This window comes from Talpa europaea (genome assembly GCF_964194135.1).
Source record: "Talpa europaea genome assembly, chromosome: 9".
In the NCBI taxonomy this organism is placed as follows: Eukaryota; Metazoa; Chordata; class Mammalia; order Eulipotyphla; family Talpidae; genus Talpa; species Talpa europaea.
In genome coordinates this window covers 28,668,905-28,695,858 of record NC_140076.1, presented here as the reverse complement: position 1 = coordinate 28,695,858, position 26,954 = coordinate 28,668,905, and the positions used below count along the sequence as shown (strand labels likewise).

General features: G+C 44.6%; 2 protein-coding genes across 3 annotated transcripts; one reads left to right on the top strand and one right to left on the bottom strand.

The window, feature by feature from the left end:
* Nucleotides 1-140: 140 nt before the first annotated feature.
* UQCRH (ubiquinol-cytochrome c reductase hinge protein) lies at nucleotides 141-7,459 on the bottom strand (the record flags this gene model as incomplete). Of its 2 annotated transcripts, XM_084242200.1 has the most annotated exons (4): nucleotides 141-426; nucleotides 2,993-3,154; nucleotides 3,902-3,931; nucleotides 7,334-7,459. In XM_084242200.1, 4 exons carry the CDS (start codon nucleotides 7,385-7,387, stop codon nucleotides 394-396), a joined length of 279 nt encoding a protein of 92 aa, XP_084098326.1. In that variant the 3' UTR covers nucleotides 141-393. The 2 variants fall into 2 exon arrangements, with proteins under 2 accessions (XP_084098326.1, XP_084098327.1); XM_084242201.1 differs by lacking the exons at nucleotides 3,902-3,931; nucleotides 7,334-7,459 and adding an exon at nucleotides 3,261-3,323.
* Nucleotides 7,460-7,831: 372 nt separating this feature from the next.
* On the top strand, nucleotides 7,832-26,929 carry LRRC41 (leucine rich repeat containing 41; the record flags this gene model as incomplete). The annotated part of the gene is made up of 10 exons (XM_084241564.1): nucleotides 7,832-8,030; nucleotides 13,179-13,265; nucleotides 13,959-14,029; nucleotides 20,204-21,353; nucleotides 24,254-24,514; nucleotides 24,990-25,154; nucleotides 25,252-25,350; nucleotides 25,889-26,011; nucleotides 26,227-26,302; nucleotides 26,401-26,929. 10 exons carry the CDS (start codon nucleotides 7,832-7,834, stop codon nucleotides 26,618-26,620), a joined length of 2,451 nt encoding a protein of 816 aa, XP_084097690.1. The 3' UTR covers nucleotides 26,621-26,929.
* Between the last annotated feature and the right edge of the window lie 25 nt (nucleotides 26,930-26,954).

The following is a 26,954-nucleotide window of genomic DNA, read 5'->3' as shown; positions in this document are numbered from 1 at the left end:
CTTGAGTGTCTAATCTTTTACCTTGTCCAGTGAAATTTGTCAGATACTGTATTTTTAAGCTCCATTTTTATATTTCCCATTACTTGCCCCACTATGTTTTTAATTTCCATTAAATCCCTGCACCTAATTATAATAGCTATCTCAAAGTCCTTATGCTATTTTATCACATTTTACATAGGAAAAAAAATTCTAAAAAAAAAAGATGAGACAGGTCTACAGATCATAGGACTTTATTAAGATGGAATACTGTTAATTACACAGACTACTGTGTAAGCCCAAATCCACAAGTTTCACATGAAGTTACACAAATAAGAACTAAATGGCATGTTCAAAATCATAAGGAATTATCCTGATGCCCCGGTGACGAAAGCTGGGGCGAATGAGGCTGCACATTTACTTCAAGCTGGTAAAGAGTTTGTGGGCCACCTAGATGGGGGAAGAAAGGATATCATCAATTGTCAGTTTTAATGCCATGGCATATCAAGTTTTTCATGACCTGACACAGTACTGCCTTTTCTCTCCACTACCCTTTTCATATACCCACATCCTTCTGGAACCTTGGGGAATTCCCTTCAATTGCCTGAATTCCCTTTTATTTGAAACTCTTCCCCACTCTATCTTTTATTTATCCTTTAAAACGTAACATGTTATTTCCTACAAGCCTTCCCTAAACAAGTCCTTATCCCCAAACAAATTTGTCCCTCTGTCCTCCCCACAGAAATTTATATAACTATATTACAGGACTTATTAATTCAACAAATATTTATGGAACATCTACTATATGCCACATGTTGTAGGTGATGAACAAGTTACAAGTCTCTGGACTAAAGTGAATGAGAAAAATAAGGTAACGTGGTAATAAACAGACAAATGTAGTAAATATGGTAGCTCATAGATAAATGCTATGAGGGGGAAAAAAGGGTGGGGTAGAGCAGCTTTAAATGGGGACAACAGGCCTCCCTGGTGGCACAAGGGGTTAAGACGCAACACTGTGAAGCAATCTGCAGCCACTGCAGCATGAGTTCAATCCCCGCCAGGGAGCTACCTCTGCTGTCTCGCCCACTGCTCCCCTCAACAGTGTATTTCAGTCAATCTGCCAGTTCTGTTCCCGACTCTGTCTCTGGTGAAACGTCTCACCCCCTACCCACACCTGTGGCCTGTACCCGTTCTTATATGCATAAATAAATCTTTAAAAAAAAAATGGGGGGAGCGTAAGTTAAGGCTATCTTGAGGTGATAACTCCCAAGAGATATAAATAGTTTACTATTCTGTCTCAACTCAGTAAAAGGACCATGCCCGTCTTATTCTCAGATCTTAACCCACTGCTTATTTTAAAAGATTTACCACGTTAGTCATACATTTTTATACCACTAGGTACATTCATACTGTGCTACAATCATCAATCTCTAGAACTTTTTCATCTTCCCCAACTGAAACTTTGTACCCATTAAATAATTCCACATTTCCCCCTTCCTTGGGTCCCTGGCAATCAGCATTCTTACTGTTTCTATCAATTTACTATTCTAGGTACCTCCTCAAAGTGAAATATATTTGCCCTCTTCTGATTTATTTCACTTAGCATGTCTTCAGGGTACATCCATGTTGTAGAACGTGTCATTTCCTTTTTAATGGTGAGCAGCATCTCATTGTATGTACACACAAGTTTTTGCTCATTCACTCAACAGACAATTGAGTTGCATCTACCTTTTAGCTATTGTGATAGCTGCTATGAACATGCATGTAAAAATATCAGAGTCCCTGAACAGACTCAATTCTTTAGAGTATATACCCAGAAATGGAATTGCTGGATTATATGATAACTCTACATGTAATTTATAAAGGCACCTGACTTGTCTTTATTGCTAAGTAATATTCCATTATATGAATATCACATTTTATTTATCCATTATCAATTGGCAGACATTTATATTATTTCCATTATGAAAAATACTTCTATAGGCCTCCCTGGTGGAGCAGACAGTTGAGCACAGCGCTATGGAGCTGGCCGCAACCTCTGCAGCACAAGTGAGATCCCAGCCAGCTGGGGAGTTACCCACATGGCACGGCAGACCTCTCCTATCTCGTCTGCTGCTCCCCTCAGCAGTGTATTTCAGTAGATCTGCCTGTTCTGTTCCCCACTCTGTCTCTGGTGAATCCTCTCACCCTCCTGCACATCTGGCCTGTACCCCGGTTCTTGTATGCATGAATAAATAAATTTAAAAAAAAAAAAAAGAAAAATACTTCTATGAACAATCTGTGTACACAATTCTATGTAAATGTTTTCATTTCTCTTGGATATATATGTAGAATTGCTGGGTCATGCCAATTCTATGTTTAACATTTTCAAGAACTGTCAGACTGTTTTCCACAGGGTTGTACCAATTACGTTCCCATCAGCAAGGTCTGAGACTTCCAATTTCCTCCATATCGCCAACACATCTTTTTTATTACAGTGACTCTATGGTATGTGTATTAGTATCTGATTGTTGTTTTGACTTGCATTTTCCTGATAGATAAGGTAAAGAACATCTTTTCATATGCTTATTAGCCACCTAATCAGTTTAACACAACCAACCATAGCAAACTTTGTCTTTTAATTTATTTAAACACAAGTTTACTTTAAAAATCTTATTTTATAACCAATTATTATGTATTATGTATAAGACACACTAGAGGACAGAAATTGTTTTAAAGAATAGTCTGTAACTTAAAAGCACATAATCTAGCTTCCCCATTGTTCAGCAGTGCAAGTTGAGACTTTATTTCTCTTCTCTGAGACTATTTCTTATCTGTAAATGTAAAATGCAGATAATGACACCTACTATCTCCAGTAGAAGTGGTAGGTTTAGGTAAGATTATTTAAAGCTCAGTACTGGATGCCTAACATACTAGGTAAATTTTGCTGATAGATCTGGCTCTTGGATGGAAAAGTTGTCAGTACCACATTTTCCCTGGCCACTGTAAGCTTTCCGCTTATTTTAAACTGACTTACACAGTGGTCCCTTGCATGCAAGAAGTCAAAGAGCTCCTCAGTGCAATCCTCCTCTGTCTGTGATCGAGAGGATACACGTTCGTCACAGAGCTCTAGTCGCTCCCGCGCCTTTACACATTTCTCCAGCTGCTCGCAATGTTCTCTCATTGTTGTCAGGGGATCCTGTAGAAGAAACACGGAAACCAACATAGGGGCTTAAGGGGGAGACACACAAACCATCTGCTTTGATTAATACAACCACCAAACCAAGGTGCTGCCTCTGATTTACCGTGCAGAAGGCCAGCTGGCAGAGCCACACTGCCGCCAGAAATGGCAGAATGGGGTCTCCCATTCAATTCTGATGCTAAGTAGTAGGGGATAGTTTCACATTCCTGCCTTCCAAGGTTGCCAGTATGCACTGAAAGCCTCAGTCCTATCTGAAAAACAAGGTGGTAAAGGAAACCTGGCCAAACTTGAAGTAGCTCTAGAGGAGGCATTACTTGTTAACATAGCAGTTTGAAATATGTAATGCCTGTGGATTTCAATTTCCCTTATCTGACAGCCAGGTCTATGTACCCCAGCCGCCCAGCTAGAAAGGCAATATTAACAAGGAGAAGGACCATTTAAGAAAAGCTCCTTCCAGAATTCTTTAATAAACCACAAAGAGCAGATGATTGAATACTAGTCGCTCAAGATGCTGCTCTACAGCCTGACACCATGACTAGACAAACTCTAAACCAAGAAAAGACTCAGCTTTTGAGGCCCACACCCCCAAACACTCCACTGCACAGGAAATACTGTTCTCTTTCTCCATTCCCATTATTTCCAAGGTGTCAACTAAAGACTCCATAAAATATCCTTAAGGTTTCAGTTTCACAAAGCTCAAACTTCCTTCTACCAAGATGGTTCCAAACCGGAGACAGTTCTTACCACTAATTCCTCCTCCTCCTCCGCTTCCTCCTACAAAAGGAAAACAAAATTAATGTTAGCAATAATTTTATTACATCTATATAGCTCCAAAATATTGATGATGTAATTAGTGAGGGCTGATGTTATAGTGATGTTAAATTTTCTGTATTTTATGATGCTTTGACATGGAAGGGAACCTTGCTAATCCTGGAGATGCTGCCTCTCCAGAGCTGGATAATCTCTAGATATAGCAAACAACTTGTCTAGTGTCACAGATTTCAAATGCAAGCCAGCCGATCTAAAACCCATTTGTATAACTCTCCACATTCTTTTATCTAACTTTAAACCAATTATTGCTCCTACCCCAATCACCCCAGGACCAACCAGACAACAAGGGACCCCTCCAATAGCCAGAGCCCACCCAAAATCAAACTTTCCAATCCTAAATTTGCTAGAGCTAGTCTATCCTGCCTCACCCAATCCTTCCCTCAGAAATCAAGGCTGTGGTTTCTCTGGCTTCTTCTGACTTTGAAGATCTGAGATAGCCCTGCACTACCCTCATGTGGTCCTGGGTGGTGTGGCTCCCTTTCTCAAGAGAATTGTAAGAAATTCTTTCAGAGGTAGTTGTCTTTATGTCTATCACTTTTGAAAGCTTATTAACACACTATCTCACTTTCATTAGCAACTACCTAAAAAAGGCGTGTACACCAACCTAAAGCACTTTCATATTTATAATCATTACAGCAGTGCTTTATGAAACTCCCAACTTAGAGATAACAAACACTAGACATTTTCTAATACAGATTCAAGCTGTCAGATGTTCATATGGAAAAGCATTTTATTCTAAATTCTGTGTAAGTTCCAGCATTACCAAAAATAGCTAAATGTAGTCTTTACAGCCAGATTCAGGTTAGGAAGAATACTAACATTTTTTTCTAGACCCTCAACTTGAATTTTGGAATATGCAAACGGTCAAACCTAAACTATTCCACCAGAGCGTAACTAAAAGATGGTTGTGGACACTGCTTTGTGTCTTGCTGAATGCCCAAGGACTCTAAGTAGACTATATAAGTATGCCAACAGTCTACACGATTCCACAAACCTGGAAACATTAGGTCCAATCTATTCACTTTTGATGCAGGTGCATAACCTCAAACTTAGTTTCCCTTCTGTCAAGGGGCAATGCAAGAAAAATTCCTTGTGGGAGCATCAGTGCAGACTTAAATCTATGGCAGAGTCTAAGCAGTATCAACAATATGCCAAGAGTAAGGTTTTTGCCTGTGTATGCATACATGTGCCCACATTTGGGGGAAAGGAAAGGTATACAGGGAAATAAGGATTATCATCTCAGAAATTCCCCATTATGTTACTCAAAATCCCAACCTTCCTCACTCTCTACTAGGCCCTTCAAGGATGGGCATGTAGCCTGGGGGTAAGGGGTTGAGTAGGCTCAGCTGTAACCCAGGCTACTTATTCTTAGAGGTCTCTCCTAAATATGAAGATGCTATTTAGGATGTTAATTCTAGTCTTTTTTTTTTTAAAGATTTATTTATTTATGCATAAAAGAAGTGGGGCACCTGCCAGAGGTGGGGGGAGGGGGGCGGTGAGAGGATTCACCAGAGACAGAGTAAGGAACAGAACAGGCAGGCAGACTATATACACTGCTTGAGGGGAGCAGTGGGAGAGACAGGAGAGGTCTGTTGCACAATGTAGGAAGCTCCCTAGTGAGCCGGGAATTGAACTCTGCAGATAGCATCATAGTGCTATGCTTAATAAGGAGGCCCTTATTTATTTTTTAATACAGAACACTTCACAAATTTGCATGTCATCCTTGCACAGGGGCTGTGCTAATTGTTTCTGAATCATTCTAATTTTATTGTATGTGCTGCTGAAACAAGCATTAATTCTAGTTTTTAATTAAATACGCTTTCCTAACCTTGTTCTTTTAAAAAATGCATATTGAAAAGTTTTTCTAAGTACTGAAAAAATAAATCCAAATACCAGTCTGAATATGGACTAGTTAGTATAAAATTTCCAGTCAATGAGAAAAGCCAACATGGAGGCCTCTCTGGTGGTGCAGGGGTTAGTCAGCACTTTTAAGCTACTGCCAGCCACTGTAGCGGCATGAGTTTGCTCCCCAGTCAGGGAGCTGACCCACATGGCACAGCAAACCTCTCCTGTCTCACCTGCTGCTGCCCTCAGCAGTGTCTTTCAGTATATCTGCCTGTTCTGCTCCCCACTCGGTCTCTGGTGAATCCTCTCACTCTCCCCCACCACCTGTGGCCTACACCCACTTCTTCTATGCATAAATAAATTTAAAAAAGAAAAAAAAGTCAACGTCACACTAAATTAAAAGATTTAATCTCCAAGAGCGAGCTCTAGGTTCTTCATATAAGATACTAGTTTTCTTAATTTTAAAATTACTATTTACTTTCTGGTCTGCTGCTGTGGTGAGTCCTGGTGAACTTGATGGTATACTTCTTGAGGCTAACACCACTTCTTTCCGAAAATGAGACTAGGAAAAATTACAGAATAAACTACTTCCAACTATTCTGAACACATAAGCCCAGAACATCTGCCCTAATGTATCCAGAAAATAACAAGATAGGAAAAGATATTGGAAACAAAAAGCTAGCTGGCTTCTGTAAGCTGTGTAGCATTGAGGATAAGTCTTGGTTGGCTCTGGAACTATGCTGCTAGGGTTCCATTCTTGGCTCCACAATTTATTACCTATGTGACCTTAGATAAGATATTTAACCTCTCTATGCGTGTTTCCTCATCTGTAAATGGTGGTAATAATTGTACCCAGTACTTAACTTCACAGGACTACTGTGTGGATTAAATGAATTTGTACACAGTAAGCACTCGGAATAGTAACCAATCAATAAATACTGTTATACCTGCATTCTTACTCTGGGAGAGCTCCCCATTTCATCACAATTATACTGCACTTTACTACACCGTCCCCAAAGATATCCTCTCCTCCACCCATCACTTTACCCCCAAAAAGCAGCCACTTTTTCACAGACTCTAGCTTAAGGCCAGTTGTTGGGACTTTCATAGAAGATGCGGCAGGGATTCCTGACCTGTGCTGAGTTAAGTCCTGGGGTGGGGTGATCGGCTTCCTCCACAAACCTGTCAAACCAGGGCCTCAGAATACCTTACTAAAAAATACAGATATTTTTACAAAAACTTAGTAGAACAGCATTTTCGCTGTCGTTAAACCTTCACCACATTCACAGACTGGGAAGCCGAGGCCCAGAGAAAGGCTCCTCATCTACTTGTCAAGGTCACTGGACGAATTCCAAGAAAGGGTGAAGGGAACCAACTCTCCCGACTCTGCAATTTCTAGGGGGTAAAATGCGGGTCAAAGGGGCGCCGGTCGCGTTTTTGGCGGGCTAGGTCCTGGGCCTCAAGGCGATCAAGACGGTCGAGTCGATAGCTTTGCCTTACCTCCTTGGGATCTCCGGACCCGGTTAGCATCTTTTGCTCGTCCTCCAGCCCCATGTCCGGCTACGTTTCTGAATTCAAGCCGAGCAGCAACAGCGGTAGCTACCCCGCTTCAGGACCAAGAAGGACTTGTAAGGGTCACTCGACGGATATCCGGCGATATGGCCGGAAGTGCGGCAGACTTGTCGTAGTCGCGAACACACGCTCCGATTGGCATGTACCACCGTCCAAACACAGGGAATAGGGGTGGCTGATATTTGCAGCTGAGGAAATTTTGCAATAAATATAGCTTTTAGCCACTCTAGGAATAAGATTTACTTATTTAAGAGTTTACATAAAGTATCGGGTTCTAATAGAGTTGGAAAGTGTGCAGATTGGTTTGTATTCCTGTAGTGAAGTTTCCATTCTTCCCCACATCGCTGGTTGGAACCGCCCTAACTGCTGACCTTTTCAAGATGGCGGTCCGAGGGTGCCACTCTCGGGCTCGCGCACCTCCCCAAGATGGCGGCGCCCGAGGCCTGGCGCGCCCGGAGTTGCTGGTTCTGTGAGGTAGCGGCGGCAACGACCATGGAGGCCACGTCCCGGGAGGCGGCGCCAGCGAAGAGCTCGGCCTCGGGCCCCAGCGCTCCCCCCGCCCTGTTCGAGCTGTGCGGGCGGGCGGTGAGCGCCCATATGGGGGTTCTGGAGAGCGGGGTGTGGGGTAAGTCGCGGGGTGAGGGGCTACCTCTGGCAATGAGCGGGGGCGGCCCAGCGGCCGGGGGGCGCGGGGGGCGAGGCCGGGAGGCCCGGGGCAAGGCCCGGCCCCGGGCACTGGAAGTAAGGCCGTCGCGTCGGAACATGAATTCCGTGCCTGACTGGGCAGCGCGCAGAGTACAAACCGGGACCAAGCCGGCAGGTGGACCTGCACCGCGGCCTGCCTGGGGGGCGTAGGGGGCGAGGCCAGGAGGCCGGGTCCGGGACGGAGCAGGCAGGGCCCGGGCAGCAGAGGCAGGACTGACTGGCCGGGCGGTGGGCACTGAACTGACACAGACTGGGTCGGACCGGGGAGCCTCGGATGTCGAACCGATAGGCAGGGATGGCCCCGCTGCCCGGGGGCGGGGGCCGAGGTTGGAAGGCCCGGCCTAAGGCAAGGAGGCCAGGCAAGGAGGCCAGGCCCCGGGCCACCTAACCTGACTGACGGCGCGGGGGGCCTCCGCTGTGTGTCTGTCACACCGCGGGAGGGAGCCGAGACTCCCCGGGCCCAGCAGATGGGAGGGAGACTCCCGGGGCCAAGCCCAGTGGATTGTAGAGCCAGGGAATGGGGCTGGGGGAGAGGCCGGAGGGCTTGCTGCGCTGAGGCCTGTCAGACGGCCCAGGGCTGAAGGGAGCGAACTGACGACCAGGGCCTCCGGGGCCAAACTGGTAGAGCAATGGACTGATGGGCAGGGCAGTGAGCGCCGGAGACCACTCGGGTTGGCCTGGGCGGCGAGGAACATCGGAGAGCAGAGCGGGTGAAGGAAGGCCTGGTGCCTGTCAGCAATATAGGGAGGCTCGAATGACGGACAGGCGGGAAGGGCCGGGGAGGCCCCAGGCGGGGCGATGGCCCGGGATCCCGGACTCAGAGGGGGGCGCGTCGCCACTAGGAGGCCTTGGTTCGAGTGGGAGTGAAAGGAGGCCCCAGGCCTGAGGGCTGCGGAGACCGACGCCCGGGCCTTGGTTGAGGGTGCCCAGGCTGAATAGCAACGGTGGGAGCCTGGGATGCCGGGACCAGAACAGGGAAAGGCAAACTGGGCAGCCCTGCTGGCGGGCCTGGGATTGAGGTGGCGGGCCTGGGATTGAGGTGGAGGCCTGGGATTGAGGTGGCAGGCCGGCTAACGGAGAAGAGGAGGCTGGTAGCCAGATAGGCAAGAGGAGGCCCGTCTGTGGACTGGTACCTGGCAGCTGAGTAGGAAAACTCGGGTTGGGATCTTAGTAACTGATAGTGTGGAAGTGAGGACACTGGGGGCTAGGCCTGCCCGCACGGGGGACAAGGGAGGCCTTGGGGCTGAGGGACTGGTGCTGTGAGGGGGTGGGGTCCAGAGGCCAGGGCTGAAGTTGGGTGAGGAGATCACAGGTCAGAGAGAAGGCCCAGCATAGAGGAAGGCCCAGACTGGTAGGCCCTGGGCCTTTTTTTTTTTTTTTTTTTGGGGGGGGGGGGGATATGAGGAGGGGAAGTGGGGAGGCCTAGAGAAGGCCTCAGAGGTAATAGTGTCTTTGCCAGGCAGAAGGCCTTATTACGATCAGGAGTATTGGCTTGAAATCTTTAGGATGAGGGTTGGAGTTCCACAATGAGGAGGTAGATGTGAAGAAAAAGGCCTTGGTGTTTGGGTTAGTTGGGCCTTCTCCCTAAGGCCTGGAGAGTGCTCAAGGAGGCCCAGGGATATGGGAGGGCCTTTGGTGAGAAAGAGGGTAGGGCACAGAGCCTCAAGAGATCCAAATGTCTTCCTATAGTGGGAGAAGACTGTTAATAGTCCTCAGGACTGGTGGGGGAAGGGGAATGTTGGAGGCCCTGTGCCAACAGCTGAGAAGAGAAGGATTAGCCTGACTCTCGGGAAATGGGAGAAAAATCACAGGGGGACTGGGCAGAGGGCTCAGAGAAGTCCTATGGAGTGTGGAAGAAGGCAGAGAGGATTTGAATGTGTTCACCTAGAGTTTCTGGGATGTTTAATGGGACTAGAAAGAAAGATGACTGTGTATGAAGGAGGCCACAAATTGGGAGGGAGTGGTATTCAAGTTGTAGCCTGGAAAGAAGCAAAGAAAATACTGGCTTAAGAAGAATGGAGAAAGGAAGAGAGGAGTCTGTGGATAACAGGGGTAAGAATCCTGTGACTGAGAGGGAATGTGTAAACAGAGGGGACCATATTGAAGGGATAGGGGTGGAAGAACTCTTATGGGCCTAGCCCAGGAAAACAGTTACACAGAAAAAGTTGAATCAAGTTAAGCCTCCTGAAAGGGCCAATTAAGAGAAAGGCATGCTAAGCAGTGCTATTTTGTTTTTGGTGGGGTTTTTAAAAAAAAAAAAAGATTTATTTATGCATACAAGAGCTGGGGTACAGGCCAGAGATGCAGGGGGGTGAGAGGACTCACCAGAGACAGAGTGGGGAACAGAACAGGCAGACTGACCGAAATACTAAGCAGTGCTATTTTGGAGGAACATCTCAGTGTGGGCTCAGAGCTAGGGAAGGCTCAGAGCCAGTGTAAGTTGTGGGGGTGGAGGTGAATGAGGGGACATGAAAATATGGAATATGGAGCTTGGATTTATCGTGAGTCTAGTAGAGAGCCTATATTAGTGTAGCAGCAGGAAATTAATAGGGTATATTGAATGCCTACTATGTACAAAAAATTGTACTAGACTCTTGGATATCAAGATTCAATTATTCCATAAATAAAGATTAGACCATACCTTAGATATGGTATACTCCAAGATCTTAGATTTATTCTGGGCAGGAAAGAGATGCTATTGACAGAATAAAAATAATGATGGTGAATATTTAGTGAACTTATTATGTCCAACATGGTTTCAAACAGATAGCAAATATTATTCTCCTTAATTTTCACTACAGTGTCACAGAGTGTTATTATCTTCTCTTTTTTTAAATTTTTGCATAGAAGAACTAGGGTGTAGGCCAGATATGCCAGGGTTGGGGGGAAGGGGGTGAGGGGATTGACCAGAGACAGAGTGGGGAACGGAACAGACAGATTTACTGAAATACACTGCTGAGGGAAGCAGTGTGCAAGACAGGAGAGGTCTGCTACACCATATGTGGATCACCTCCCTGGCCAGGGATCAAACTCAGGCTGTAGGAGGTATAGCACTGTGATTTAACGGCTAAACCACCAGGGAGTCCCTGCCTTTATTTTAAAATTGAGGAAATTAAGACTTAAAGACATAGGGGCCTCCCTGGTGCCGCAGGGGGTTAAGACGCAGCACTGTGAAGCTATCCATAGCCACTGCAGTGCAGGTTCGATCCCCAGCCAGGGAGATGACCCTTATGGCACAGCAGACCTCTCCTGGCTCGTCCACTGCTCCCCTTAGTAGTGCATTTCAGTGGGTCCGCCCGTTCTGTTCCCCACTCTGTCTCTGGTGAATTCTCTTACCCCCCACACCTCTGGCCTGTACCCCAGCTCCTGTATGCATAAATAAATAAATCTTTAAAAAAAAAAAAAAAAACACTTAAAGACATTAATTTGCCCAGGATTCACAGTTAACAAAGTGGTACAGTTAGGATTTTACCTGACTTTGTCCAACGTAAGAGACTAAACCCTTTTGCCTCCATACTATAATGATCTCAGAAATAGAGTTAGCAAGAGTAGATCTTATTTTTATGATATATTACATTTACAGATAGAACCTAAATATTTCTGTACTTCATAGGAAAATACTAGAGTTCAAGCCATAGTGGGGACCCAGAATATGGAGTTAGTCTATCTGGAAATATGGGAAGAGATTCAAGAAAGCCTTAATAAAAGCTTGTGATCCTTGAAAGATGAGTAGCTGATATGTTGAAACTGGCAAGGGCTTTCCTGGTAGAGAGAACAACATGCCAAAGGCACAGAGACTTTGTTAGGTCCAAGAAAACAAGTCAGAGACCTCCCCAGTAGTGCAGAGGTTAAAAGTCTCAGCGCTACCAAGCTATGGCCAGCTACTATAGCATGAGTTCGATCCCCCAGCCAGGAAGCTGACCCATATGGCGCAGCAGACCTCCCCTTTCTCGCCTGCTGCTCCCCTCAGCAGTGTATTTCAGCAGATCCACCTGTTCTCTGTCTCTGGTGAATCCTCTCACCCCCATGCATCTCTGGCCTTGAACCCAGTTCTTGTATGCATAAATAAATAAAAATCTTTTTTTTTTTAAACAGAAGCTCTATGTTTCCTTCTTTTAAAAAAAAAGATTTTTTTTATTTATACTGGAACTGGGGTACAGGCCAGAGGCATGGAAGGGTAATAGGATTCACCAGAGACAGAGTAGGGAGCAGAACAGGCAGACGGACCAAAGACACTGCTAAGGGGAGCAGTGGGCGAGGCAGGAGAGGTCTGCTGCACCATGTGGGTATCTCCCTGGCTGGCTGGGAATTGAACCCGTACTACAGAGGCTGCGGACAGCTTCACAGCGCTGCATTCAATGCGCTGTGCCACTGGGGGGCCCTAAAAATAAATCTTAAAAAAAAGGAAAGAAAACAAGTCAGGTAAAGAAATGGAAAAACAGTAGTTTAGTGTGGCTAAAGTATAGGACACAAAACAGGGAGCTGGAGAAGTTAGTAGGACCCAGAATATAAAGAACTTTTTTATCATACATATTTAATAGGAGCTTTAAAATGCAGATAGTTCATTATGCTAGGGCAGAAGTGAACTGACCATCTCCTACATGAACATATCAGCTTGCTTTGTGGGATTATCTCACCCTTAAAAATGTACATGGCAGGGTAGGGGAGGGAGTGGGGTTCCCCTGGTGGCACAAGGGGTTAACGCTAAGTACAGTGAAGCTTTCGATCCAGGGCCAGGGAGCTGACCCACATGGCGTAGCAGACCTCTCCAGTCTCAACCACTGCTTGCCTCAGCAGTGTATTTCAGTAGATTTGCCTATTCTAACCCCCCACTCTGTTTCTGGTGAATCCTCTCACCCCCGCCCCCACATCTCTGGCTTATACCCCAGTTCTTCAACGCAAATATAAATAAATAATAAGTGGATCAGAGTTTAAATTAGACTTAGGTTAGATTCTATAATTCATTTGTCAAATGAAAAGTGTACCCTTATGTTTTCCTTTCCAATAGGATAAATAATGCTTGGAACCCTGGGAGAAAAAAATAAATTTTGTGTTTTGGTTTTCATAGCCCTCCCCGGCCCAATACTGCAAAGCATCTTACCTCTGCTCAATATATATTACTTGGAAAGGATTGAGGAAACTGCCCTCAAGAAAGGTGAGTGTCTTTCTTTCTCTTTCTTAGTCAGTGATTGTAAGCAAAGCAGCTTGATGTTTTTCAGGTAAATATTACAGCTGATGTCTGCACAGAATCTCATGCTTTTCAAAAAATGCCCTCACATCGCCTTTCTTATCTAATTCTTCACAGTATCTTATGAAATACAAAATAAACATGTGATTCCTCATAAAAATGGGACCATAGGCACACAACAATTACTAGCAAAACCACACTAGAACCCAGATCATCTAAATCTTATTCTCTTTCACCAAGTTTCTTCCAAAATCCCTCATTAGACAGATCTATTATCGGCTAACATTTTTCTAACCAACCCTGATGTACCAAGCTGTCCTAGGCACTTTACCTGGAGAAGTCCATTTAATCTTTGTAGACGAGATTGGGCAACTTCAGGATGGTATGACTGTAGATTCATTTACTCTTTTCAACAACTGTGAATTAGCTATTATTAACTACATTTTACAGATAAGGAAACTGAAGTACAGAAAAACTAAGTAACTTGCTCAAGGTCACACAGCTAGAGTTTGCTGATATTCAAATCCAGGCAGTCTATATTTAGAGCCAGTACTCTTTACTAGTCTGTCATATAGCTCCTGTGAATCCAGAGGATAATATTTAAAAGGCTGATGTGCTTCACTCATAGTAGCCAAGTAAGTGTGGTATTTCTCCCGACAGGCCTCTCTACTCAGGCCATCTGGCGCCGACTATGGGATGAGCTGATGAAGACAAGGCCTTCCAGTTTGGAAGTAAGTTAAGGCACCAGGTAGAAGTCTGGCCTAACTTTGTGCAGTAAAAGCAGAAATAGCACACAAACCCAAGCTGGGTACTGGTAAAGTACAGGGACAGGGATGGGAATGTATTTGGGAGGAGGGCTCTGATGGTTTGTCCCAAGGTTGTTACCCATTTGTCATTTGGCATTGACTTGCTTGCTCACTTTGTTTTTTGTGACACAAAACAGGAAAAGATAGAGATTACAATGGATTGCAGAATCCAGATTCATAGAGGTCTCAACAAGGCTAGAGCAATGATCAAACCTAACAAGATGACATTTAATAGAAAAACCCAACTCTTCACTTGACTCTAAAAAATTCCAACTGTATGACCTTTGCATAGCAGGTACAGGGGTCTGGCTTAGCAGCCGCTTATATAGAAAAGATTAAGAAGGTTTAGTCAACAGTATGCTGAAGTCACTCATAATGACTTTACCCTGAGCAAATGTGAACTAATGTAATATAGTGTAGGCTAAATGACAAGAGGAATGACAGTCCTACCTGGCACTGTGATGGTCAGGCTACCGCTCCATTGTGGAAAAAGAAGTCAGAGCCACATCATGAATCACAAATTGGAAGACTGGAGATGTTTTTCCTGAAAAAGAGAAGACTTGGGGAACATGAACTGTCTTGAAGTGTTTGGATGGTTATTACATGAGAGATTAGATTTGTTCTGAGCAGAAGCTAAAGGAAAATAAATTTTTGCTACTTTGAATATAGAACTTTTCTTTTAAAAAAAAAAATTTATTTATGCATATAAGAACTGGGGTACAAGCCAGAGGTGTAGGGGGTGAGAGGATTCACCAGAGACAGAGTAGGGAATAGAACACGCAAATTTACTGAAATACACTGCTAAGGGGAACAGTAGCTTAGACAGGAGAGGTCTGTTGCACTATATATGTGTTAGCTCCCTAGCTGGGGATGGAACTCAGGCCATAGCAGTGATAGTACTGAGACTTAACCACTACACTACCAAGGAGGTCCTGAATATAGAACTTTTCACCTCCAAGCTTTTTGGTAATGAAATAAGCTAATTCCAGAGGCAATAAACTTCCCAGCACTAAGTGTTAAATAGAGTCTGGATAACTACTTGACACGAGGGTATTGTAAAGGAAATTTGGCATTGTAAAAGAAGTTGGACAAAATGACTTTTAGGGCTCCTCATAGCATGAGATTCTTTTACTCATTGTTTCAGATATAATGCACTGGAACTCTCATTTAAGCAGAATTTCTTTCATTGCTCCATGATTTGGTGACAGACAATTGAGTACCATAAACATTTGCTAAACCTTACTATTTACTAGGCTTTTTGCTAGATATTAGAAATATAGGCACAGGGCCTCCCCGGTGGTGCAGCGGTTGAACACTGGGTTGCGAAGCTGCCCGCGGCCTCTGCAGCACCGGTTCGATCCCCGGCTGCTCCCCGGCCACCGGAGGAGGGTCCCACATGGCGCGCAGACCTCTCCTGCCGCCCGCTGCTCCCCTCAGCAGTGTACTTCGGTCCTTCTGCCTGCTCTGCTCCTCGCTCTGGCTCTGGTGAATTCTCTCACTCTCCCGCGCTTCTGACTGTACCCAGTGTATGTATAAAAACAAAAACAAACAAATAAATGAATGAATAAATAAATAAAAAGCATGCCTCTATTAAAAAAAAAATACAAAAAAAAAAAATACAGGCACAGTCCTTAATCTTGAGGAACTACCAGTTTAGTGGAGAAATCTGCAAGTACATCATGTGTGGTAGAATAAGCGATATGATAGGGTAGCAGGGAGGTTGAAAGAAAAAAAAAAAATCAAGAAGCCCTTTCCTAGGAAGTAATATTTGAATTGGGTTCTATATGGTAAGTGAGGTCAGATGACAAAACATGCTGATATCAGGCATAAGTTGGCGCTTTAATTTCTAGGGACGCACTGGGCTCAGTAACATGCAGCTCCATATCCTTCAGCTTTTCCACTTTTAGATCTGGAACCAGCCTCTGGAGTTCAGTGTGATGACACTGAAGCACAACAAAATCCTCAGACCCTTTGTTAAGGAGATAAATAAACCTGAGGAAGAGAAGTGGACGCAAGAATATTAGAAAACAGTAACAACTTTGTGCAACCTTTAAAGAAATATGAGATTCACTTTGTCCTAGTGTTTCCCATGCAGTGTGGATATTTCAGTATCTTTCTCTTAGAGAAAGTTTTTTCCCAACATTATCTATCTCAAGCTCCCGGGAGAGAATGTCTATTTGTAATCTTTTCTTGTCTCAGAGAATTTCAGAACGTTTTAGGAGCCTTCCAGCTTGGTGTCTAACATAATAGTCACCTAGACAGAGGTCCTGAGTTGGAGCATATCCATTCCAGAAAGTGTCTTCTATTTCCCACTTTTGCATGACAGTAATTTTCATTCATAGTTCAGAAACAGTGTCTGCTCAGTTATAGGTACACCAGATTCTAGGATTCAGTGGTGCGTAAAGATAGACCACGGTCCCAGACTGTTTATAAAGCAATAATATTTCAAACTGTGTAATACTAGTGTGTGTATGAAGAAATCTATAGAATAAAATAGATATTTTGGAGACAAACCAATGGAGAAATGAAGAATTACTCAATAAGTGGTTCTCTAGTAACTGATTAATGATTTGGAAAAATGAATTTAGAAGTTTACAACATAATCAAATAATTTCTATATGTATAGAATTAAATTGTAAAAAAAAGCACACAACAACTTAAGAATAAAGGTGACCGGCTATCTAATCTCAGGATGGAGAGTGCTAATTATTAAATGGGTAGAAACAAAAAAGGAAATATGAACATATTTGGCCAACAAACTATACACAATTTTAAAGATACAGAAACCAGGAAATGCAACAAAATTTGTAAAACAAAGAAACAGCTATGACAAAGGCAAAATGAATAAAGACTTGGACAAGTCACAAAATACACAAAAATTTCCAATAAAGTGAATGTGTTCAATCTCATTAATAAAAAATGGTAAAGTAAAATTGTAACTCAAACTAGTAAAGTCTTGTTTTGATTTTTTTAAAGATTTATTTATACATACAAGAGCTGGGGTTTAGGTCAGAGATGCAAGGGGTAAGAAGATTCACCAGCGTGGAGAGCAGAACAGGCAGATATACTGAACTACACTGCTGTGGGGGGCAGCAGGCAAGACAGGAGAGGTCTGCTGTGCTGTATGTATTCACTCCCTGGCTAGCCGGGGATCAAACTTGTGCTGCAGTGACTGGCAATAGCTTGATAGCACTGAGACTTTAATCCCTGCTTTTGTGGGGGACAGAAAATGTTAACTTTCTTAGTGGGCAACCTGGTGATAATTGTCAAAATTTTTTAAAATATTCAAATTCTTTGACTAGAAATTCTTCTTTTAGAATTTATAGTATATAAAAGTGGAAGATACTCATGAGGGTTTATTTCCATATGTTCATTTAGCAAAGTTTAAAATAAAAAAGCTAGAAACAATTTTAATATTAAATACAAATTACATAGTACATTCATATTTTCAAAATATTAGTAAAGTCAGATTCTAAAAATCTTTAAATACATGGTAGTAAAAATGTTTAATGATATAGTGCTATATTAAAAAACCTAGCATTTGAAACAGTTCAGAATTGTGTCTGTTATAAAAACAGACATCTATAGCTATTCACTACATACTCCAGAGTTATAAATTTTTTTAATTTAAATTTTATTTTTATATTCCCCATACAATTACAACCCCCTTGGAGTTATACATTTTTTGATTTGCTTCTTTCCACAAATATTTGTTTCCCCCAAAGTGGGCAATATATAATTTATGAAATTTTGTCTCAGTTTAATACAAGTCAATTTTAGCGCCCCCCACTTTTATAATTTTACCCCACCAGTGCCTGAAATGCAAACACTGTAGATGAGCCAAGCACCACCTCACCTCTTTGATGTCTCATTTCCCTTACTCTCACTCAAAAGAAAGTATATTTAAATCACTTTGCATAGCCTGTGCAATAATGTACAAGTCCCCAAAATGAGTGGCTTGGGCTAGCTCTCTGGTGTATTTCAGCCTTGAAGTTTTGAAATTCTTCTAAAAGGCGGTGATAGAGATTCTTCTAAAAGGCGGTGATAGAAGTGTGGTAAGCTGCTGTCTGCTAATTCATGAGAAGCACTGAGATGGTTGTCATAACTACATGCTTATTGAATCCTGATGACAACCCTATGATGTAGGCATAGTTGTCTTCCTTACTTTATACTGAAATTGAGGCAGAAAAAGAAAAAGTAACTTGCCTAGGGTTACAATTTGTAAATGGCAGACCCAGGATCCAAGTTGAGGCAGCCTGGCTCTAGGATGCATGTGCCTAGTCACTGTGTGATGCTACTCTCACCACAATTGTGTCAGGGTGTTCAAATTTTCTTTCCCACTGTTTTCATCAACTAATGAAATGTCTTTAAAACATCCAGTATTTATCTAAACTACACATTTCAATTCCTATTGTCAGAACCAACCACAATATCTTAGTTCACACGCTTGTCATTTTTGAGTTGAAGCCTTGCTAGGGTTACCTATAAGTGTTTTTCAAGGCGGTCAGCACTGGCCAGCAAATTAGAAAAAGGTGCTAGAGTGAGGTTGTATTTGAAGGATTCAACAATATCGTACTCTTTTGAGTCCAAGCAGATTTGGTTGCCAGGTATGTTTTCCTGCTCTTCTGTGTCCCCACACTGCTGCTGGTAACAGGCTTTTCTATTGTTGCTATCATGCCAGTTAGCTCAAGTATTAAGTCATCCACCCTGCTTAACAGGCTTTACCTCTTATAAATTTCACACTGCCCCTCTGAGGCAGTGTTAATTTACTAGCAGCAGCAGAAGTAACATTTTCTATTTTGCAATTTAAGTGCTCTAACTTGCATGGCCTCCTTTAATCTTCACAACAGTCCTGCCTGTGAAGCAGGTGATTTTATGTACATTTTCGAGATGAAGAGGTCTGGAGTGTAGTAGTTCAGAGCATGTGTCTCAAAGTGAGCACATTCTACTGCATCTTAGAAGTTTGGGATTTAGAGATATCTGTCTCAGTGTGTCTGTTTGTACATCAGAATCACATGGGGGAGGTTTTAAAAAAGAGGCATGGACGTTACCTTAGATGTAACATAACCAAATCACACCTGGGTACCTGGCATATGAATTTTGGAAGAAAAAAAAAACTCCACAGTAAATTCTGATGTGCACCAAAGGTTGAAAATCACTTGCTTTTGGAGTTCTAATGTATCAGAATAGCCTGACAAAGTGTCATATTTATCAAAGCAAATAAATACTGCCTCAGAGAACAAAGAATTCTAAGACTTGGTCCCTGCTCTCCAGGACTTTATAATCTGGCTGGACATGTACACAGGCAGACTCAACTCCATGAGAAATGTGTGGCCTCAAGAGGCAGGGGGAGAGACACTAACAGCCTCAGATAAATGAATGGCTTCAAAGAGTAAAATGTTAAAGGTCCTTTCATGAAGTCTATTTAGCTTGGCAATGAAGAACATTTCTGACAGATGTGGGAAAGGACATAGAAGGCAAGTTTGGGTCAATGAGATGACCAATTTGGCCAGAGCAAAACATTCATATGAACAAGACGTGGAAATAAAGCTTTCTAGGTAGACAGAGGCCATATCATTGGAGAATTTCTCTGCCAAGCTAAGGAATTCCAAATTAACCCTAGCCAGGTGTTTTATAAAAATGAACCAAGAGGGCTTATACAAAAGTTTGGGAAGGGGGAACAGGAACAGGGAGGGAGAGCAATGAGGAAACTTAGTGTGAGGTGATGAACTGGAAAACTGGTGGTAAGAATGGAAAATTGGGATCAGTTTCTAGAAACAAACGTGAATTTGTTTTCCAAACATGCAATTGTTTCATTTGAACTTTGCACTACAGCAAAATGTCCCCCTGAACCAAATTTCCTGGGTTCACATCTTGAGTCTACCCCTTATATGTGTAATCACATGCAGTAATTCTTGTGCCTCAGTTTACCTATAAAATGGGGTTAATGGTAATACACCTCAGAGATTTGACTAAATGAATATGTATAAAATATTTAGAATGTTACCTGGCTCATTAGAAGGGAGGAAAATGGGATGTCAGTTTCATTGGTAGCCAGCACTTAGGATCACGGCTGTCTGGCGTGTTCTCTGCTTTCAGAGCGTGACCTGTTGGCGAGCCAAGTTTATGGAAGCCTTTTTTTCCCATGTTCTTCGTGGGACCATTGATGTGTCTTCTGACAGGCGTCTTTGTGACCAGCGCTTCTCGCCTCTTCTGCATAGTTCCCGCCATGTCCGGCAGCTCACCATCTGCAACATGCTGCAGGGTGCAACTGAGCTGGTAGCTGAGCCCAACCGCAGGGTTTTGGAGACCCTGGCCAGTTCCTTGCACACCCTCAAGTTCCGCCACCTGCTGTTCTCTGATGTGGCTGCACAGCAGTCACTTCGGCAGTTGTTGCATCAGCTTATTCACCATGGGGCTGTCAGCCAGGTGTCCCTGTATTCCTGGCCTGTGCCTGAGTCAGCCCTTTTCATCCTTATCCTCACCATGAGTGCTGGCTTTTGGCAGCCAGGCCCTGGTGGCCCACCCTGTCGTCTTTGTGGAGAGGCTTCCCGAGGCCGGGCCCCATCCCGAGATGAAGGGTCCCTCTTGCTGGGCTCACGCCGGCCCCGCCGGGATGCTGCTGAGCGATGTGCTGCAGCCCTGATGGCCTCCCGGCGAAAGAGCGAAGCCAAGCAGACAGCCAGAGCTGCACCTGCCACTCGAGTAACACGCCGGAGCACACAGGAGAGCTTGACGGCAGGTGGGACAGACCCTAAAGGGGAGCTGCACCCTCCAGCTAATTCCCACGAGGCTCCTGGCACCAAGCAGCCACCCACTGCTCCAGCCACAACCTCCTCTGCTTCTGCCTCCTCTTCCTCCTCCACATCCTCATCCAAAAGAGCTCCAGCTAGCTCAGCCACACAGCCTAAGCCCCTAAAGCGTTTCAAGAGAGCTGCAGGGAAGAAGGGTGCACGCACCCGCCAAGGGTCTGGTGCAGAGTCTGAAGACCTATATGACTTTGTTTTCATTGTGGCTGGTGAGAAGGAGGATGGAGAAGAGATGGAGATAGGGGAAGTGGCTTGTGGAGCTTTGGATGGATCAGATCCCAGCTGCCTAGGGCTTCCAGCACTGGAAGCCTCCCAGCGATTCCGCAGCATTTCCACCTTGGAGCTATTCACAGTTCCGCTCTCCACTGAGGCAGCTCTGACACTGTGCCACCTGCTGAGCTCCTGGGTATCTCTGGAGAGCCTGACACTCTCCTACAATGGTGAGTGCCCTGGAGGGGCAGGGGTTGGGTCTCCCAGCAGCACTAGCAGTGAGCAGAGGGCAACAGGCATTACCACCAGGAAGCTAGAGATGTGGCCCTGCCTCCTCACAGGGAGATAGAAGGTACACACAAGAAATCGTGGCAAGATTGTCAGTGCTAGGGAAGAGGAAGTCTATAGACATGGGTCCTGAGGGACAGTGAGGCAAAAAAAAAAAAAAAAAAAAAAAAAGCTGGAACCTGAATACATTTTAGATATGGAAGGCAATCCAAGGGCGGGTGGAAACTGTGTAATGTCCATCAGCCCAGCCTGGATCTTACTAGTGGTATCAAAACAGACAAGACAGGGACACATTTCTTTAATTGGACTAGCAACCTGCAGGGCAGTTCTCAGTCTTATCCCACCTGGCTGTGCTGGCTAGCAAAACCACTTCTGACTAAACATAGCAATCTGCCTCGGTTGCTGAGCACTGTTAGAGCAAAGCCACACAACTGTGCAGACTGCTGCTACTGTGTGTGCATCTTCATCAACCTCATGAGTCCCGTTTATAACGTCAGCTCTCACTCCTACTCTACCACTTCCATAACCTCCCTCAGCAGATTGCCCTCACCTATGTCACAAAAACACAAGCCATCACATAACATGTACTCCTACTTACTAACCAACCTAGAAGTTCTCCAGTTGCATTCATCTCTCCCTCCCTCTTTCACCAAGAGGGAAAAGACCACCATCCAGATTTTAAGGCTAATTCCTCTACCTGTGCTCTGGATCCATACCTTCTCACTTCCTTAGGAAAGCTTGCTCCTCACATACCTTTTCACATACTGCCTAACACATGTTCAACTTATTTTAAGTGTCACTGTACCATGTAATGAAACCTTGCGACAACTGAGACCAACTTGGTAAATTATAGGAGTCAAACCCAAGCAACCTGGCTCCAGAATCCACTTAATGCTGCCTCCCTTCTCTCCAATTTATGCCCCCATTAACTTTTAAACATTGAATCAGGGGCCTCCCTGGTGGCCTCAGTGCTATCACCTCTATCAGGGCGAGGGAGCTAACCCATACATAGTGCAGCAAACCTGTCTACCTGCTCTACCCTTAACACTGTATTTCAGCCAGTCTGCCTGTTCTCTCCCCACTCTTGTCTCTGGCAAATTCTCACACACACACACACACTTCTGACCTAAATCCCAGTTCCTCTACACACACAAAAAAAAAATTAAATCAGGTGTCCACCAATAACTGCTGCTTTCCTTTATCCCATGTTAAAGGATTCTAGTCATTCTTGTCCCTCAAAGTGCTCCAGTCACCTGTGCTAGCACTTCCCACAGCCAACTCCAGTTATTTAGAACTCCTGCATTTAGGACATAGGTCACCAAACACCTCTGCTGCGAAGTCCAAAGCATACTTTTCAGCCCTCACCTTACATTAATTCCTGGCAGCATATAGCACCATTATCTTCATAAGTTTTTTTACACTACCTCAAAATCTGATTTTTTTCTCTCCCTCTGGACATCACCTCTCTGAGTTCAGTTAGTCAGAGCTCTCCTGCTTTATCCATGTTGCCTGGGCGTTTTTATCCATTCCTTTGACTTCAAAGTCAAACTATGCTGAAGACTCCCTGTACTGACATTAGCTTACCAAGTTATTCTCTTTAAACTCTAGACCCATCTATCCAGCTAACTACTAAATGTCACTTCATAATCAGAAGTTTCCCAAATTCATGTCCAAACTGAGTGCATCTTCTCCCTAGAGGGATCCTCTCCTGTTTTCAATGACATCACAGGTGACTGCCCCAAAGAAACCTGTGTCCTTTCTTACCCCATCTTTGTTTTCTAGATAACTTGCCAGTCTCTCAAATCCATTTCTCCAACTCCACATCCTTGATTCAGCTAGCTGCCATACTTCCCACCTGGATTCATCATTTTAATGGTTCCTTCTGACCCGCACTCACTATACAATCCACTGTGTACACTACAGTCCAAGCATTCTTTCAGAAATGCTGATCTGGCTGTCATTCATTCATTTAAAAACTTCACTGGCTTCCTACCAAACTTACCTCTAAGGATCTTTCATACCTCCCCCTAACTCATCTGACATATTAGCCACACTACTCATTTTTGTTTTGGGAACCTGTCACTTTCTCCTCCATGCCTTTATATGTTGCCAAGTTCTGCCAAAATAATTCTCTTTCCTGTTAGCCTGTCTCCTTAATGTTCTTTTAGATTCAGCCTTTAGTGATGTAAACTAGATGTTAAGCACCCATCCTTTATATTTCCACAATACTCTACTTCCCCAGTTCCCACATTTTTGTTTTCAGGCTTGTACCTTTATTGTCTAGCCAAAAAAAAAAAAAAAATCTGATTACTAGGTGTGGTGCTGGCTAAGGTTTTGTTGGATGAACAGGAACCCACTCAATCCACGGGGAAAGGAGAGCGAGACAAATTCCTTGGAATTATTTGCTCTGTGGCCTTAAGAAACTACCCTAACCTTTCTGCATTCTGCTCCTTCTGTGGTTATCCACTTCTGCCCCATTCCCATCCAATGACAAAATACTCCCTACTGGGTTCCTGTCATTCTTCTGCCTCGTTTTCAGGTGTTTCCCATAGCCTATCGTGAAAGTCCAGAGACCTTTGCTATCTTTCAATCAGCAGCCACATGCTGTCCCAACATATCCTTTATCTTGTTTTGTGACTGCCCTGTTTTGAGGTTGTAGTATAGTAGACATCAGTTTGCTGGTTACCTGAGGAAAAAGCAAGACAATGAATAGTGCAAATGATTTTAAATAATCTGATCCAAAGCTCAGATTTGGTAGTTATCAACAGGTAGACCTGGAATTATCTCTGAAAACTGCACCTAAGACCGCCATATGACTCACCTGCTCTCTCTTCCGTCGTAGGCTTGGGCTCCAACATCTTCCGCCTGTTGGACAGCCTGCGGGCCCTTTCAGGCCAGGCTGGATGCCGCCTCCGTGCCCTCCATCTCAGTGACCTATTCTCACCACTGCCCATTCTGGAGCTGACGCGTGCCATTGTGCGAGCCCTGCCCCTGCTGAGGGTCCTCTCAATTCGTGTCGACCACCCCAGCCAGAGAGACAACCCTGCTGTGCCAGGGAATGCAGGGCCCCCTAACCACATAATTGGGGATGAGGAGATACCAGGTGAAGCACTGTGCATGCATGTATGCACATATCTCCACACACGTGCAGGTGCAGGAAAATGTCTAGTGCAGGCCTATCACTCAATCCTGTCTTATTTGAAATCTGCCCCCTTTAGAGCACTGGTCTAGACAGAGCCCAGACCATAAGCCCAGAAGAGAGTAATCAGGCAATTTAGTCTTCAGAAAAGGAGTCTGGACCATCTTTAAGTCTGGATCTGACTTTCAGAATAGATTAGCTCTACCTGCTGTAGGTTCTTTTAGTTCCTGTCCCTCCATTCTGCATATGTGCTTCCCATAATCTCCTTAAAGGCAATGACTGAATTTTACAGTACTTTTTCCTGAACCTATCAGTGCCTAGCAAATAATAGGCAATCAAGGAAGTTATTTTTTAGTAAACCCCTTAAGGATGGGCTGAGACCTACTATGGGAATTAAGCAGAAATGGCCACCTGGAATCTTCTCTTCTACCATATCCAGAAAACTGCCTGGAACAGCTGGAGATGGGGTTTCCACGGGGAGCCCAGCCAGCCCCACTGCTCTGTTCTGTACTGAAGGCCTCAGGTTCTCTGCAGCAACTGTCCCTGGATAGTGCCACCTTTGCCTCTCCCCAGGACTTTGGGCTTGTGTTGCAGACACTCAAAGGTAGGACCCAACCAGAATAGCTAAGGGAGATGGGTAGGAGGGGACTCTGCATTGCTCTTTGGGAAAGCTAAGACTTGTCACTTCTGCCCCCATCCAGAGTACAACCTAGCCCTGAAGAGGCTGAGCTTCCACGACATGAATCTGGCCGACTGTCAGAGCGAGGTGCTCTTTTTGCTACAGAATCTGACTCTTCAAGGTAAATTCTTTATCCAGAACATTGGGTATTTCCTGGGTCCTCATTTTGGTGATGCCACTTAAACAACTGAATAAGTTACTATGCCTGTGTCCTCAACTATCAGTATAAGATGGTTATAGAATCAGCATGTTCCTCCTTTTAAAAAAGGTCCAAAACTTACTGTATCTTCTATTAAACTTGGGAAATTACCTTTAGAGTACATCACTCAAACATCTCTACCTCTCAATGGCTGTCAGAAATGACAGTGGGGAGCGACAGATGTACCATCACAGGCTCCCTTCATAGACTTGACTCTAGTCCCCACCCTTGCATAGAAGAACAGAAAAGAGGAAGTGCATGAAGAACTGTTCATGCAGAGAAAAGTCCCTACAGTAAACCAATTTGGTCTGAATTCTGATTTAGTTCTAGCCTTGCTTGGGATCTTGGGACAAATGTCTACCTTTTTCTGGGCCACTTGCTAAGTAAGATTAGCTGGGGCAGGAGGGGCAGCACCAGTCCTAATACAGCCATCCAAATTTATTCTAACTTCTCTTCACAGAGATTACCTTCTCCTTCTGTCGTCTGTTTGAGAAGCGCCCAGCCCAATTTCTGCCTGAGATGGTTGCTGCTATGAAGGGAAACTCCACACTGAAGGGCCTTCGGCTGCCAGGGAACCGCCTGGGTGGGGGCAGGACCCTGGGGAGGGAGGGGGGAAGGAACTAATCCTTTGACCTAGAAAAAGTGAGTGAAGGCATAGACCTCTTCACTGGGAATAAGGGGGTTGGAATATAGTGTCCTGGGGCTTCAGGAGACTGGTATTCTACCCAACCAGAATTGGTTGAGACATCTTTGTTCCTGTTCTTGAGTGGAGGTGACAGGCACTTCTCTCCTCTCCAGGGAATGCTGGCCTGCTGGCCCTGGCAGATGTTTTCTCAGAGGATTCATCTTCCTCTCTGTGTCAGCTGGACATCAGGTACATGTGGGAGGGTGGGGGGCCAGGGAGGGAGCTGCAGGGATATAGACCAGGGATTAGTTGCTTCCTGAGTATCTAATCCATCTCACCCCTACCAGTTCCAACTGCATCAAGCCAGATGGGCTTCTGGAATTCGCCAAGCGGCTGGAGCGCTGGGGCCGGGGAGCCTTTGGTCACCTGCGCCTATTCCAGAACTGGCTGGACCAGGATGCAGTCACAGCCAGGGAAGCCATCCGGCGACTCCGAGCCACATGCCATGTGGTTAGCGACTCGTGGGACTCATCCCAGGCCTTCGCAGATTATGTCAGCACCATGTGATGGAGCCCATGCCTCATAGGCCCATGCTCAGTACCGTCAGCTTGCAAGGGCTGAGGCATGGGCTGCCCAGAACTCCCAACCACAATTCTTTCTCTTTCTGTCACCTTTCTTTCTCTTTTTTCCTTCTTCCTTTGCACTGAGGTCCTGGAGGCCTTGATGGAGCCCAGCAAAGGAACTCATTCCCACAACTGGGTTTAAAGCCTTTGGGCCCTTTTACCCAGTACTGTGGGAACCCTGGGCCAGGAGGCTACAGTGGTCATCCATCACTGAAGACAGCCCCTCTCCCCTGCCCCAGGGTTCCTGCTTTCCTTCCTCAAGCAGGTACCCAGGCTTT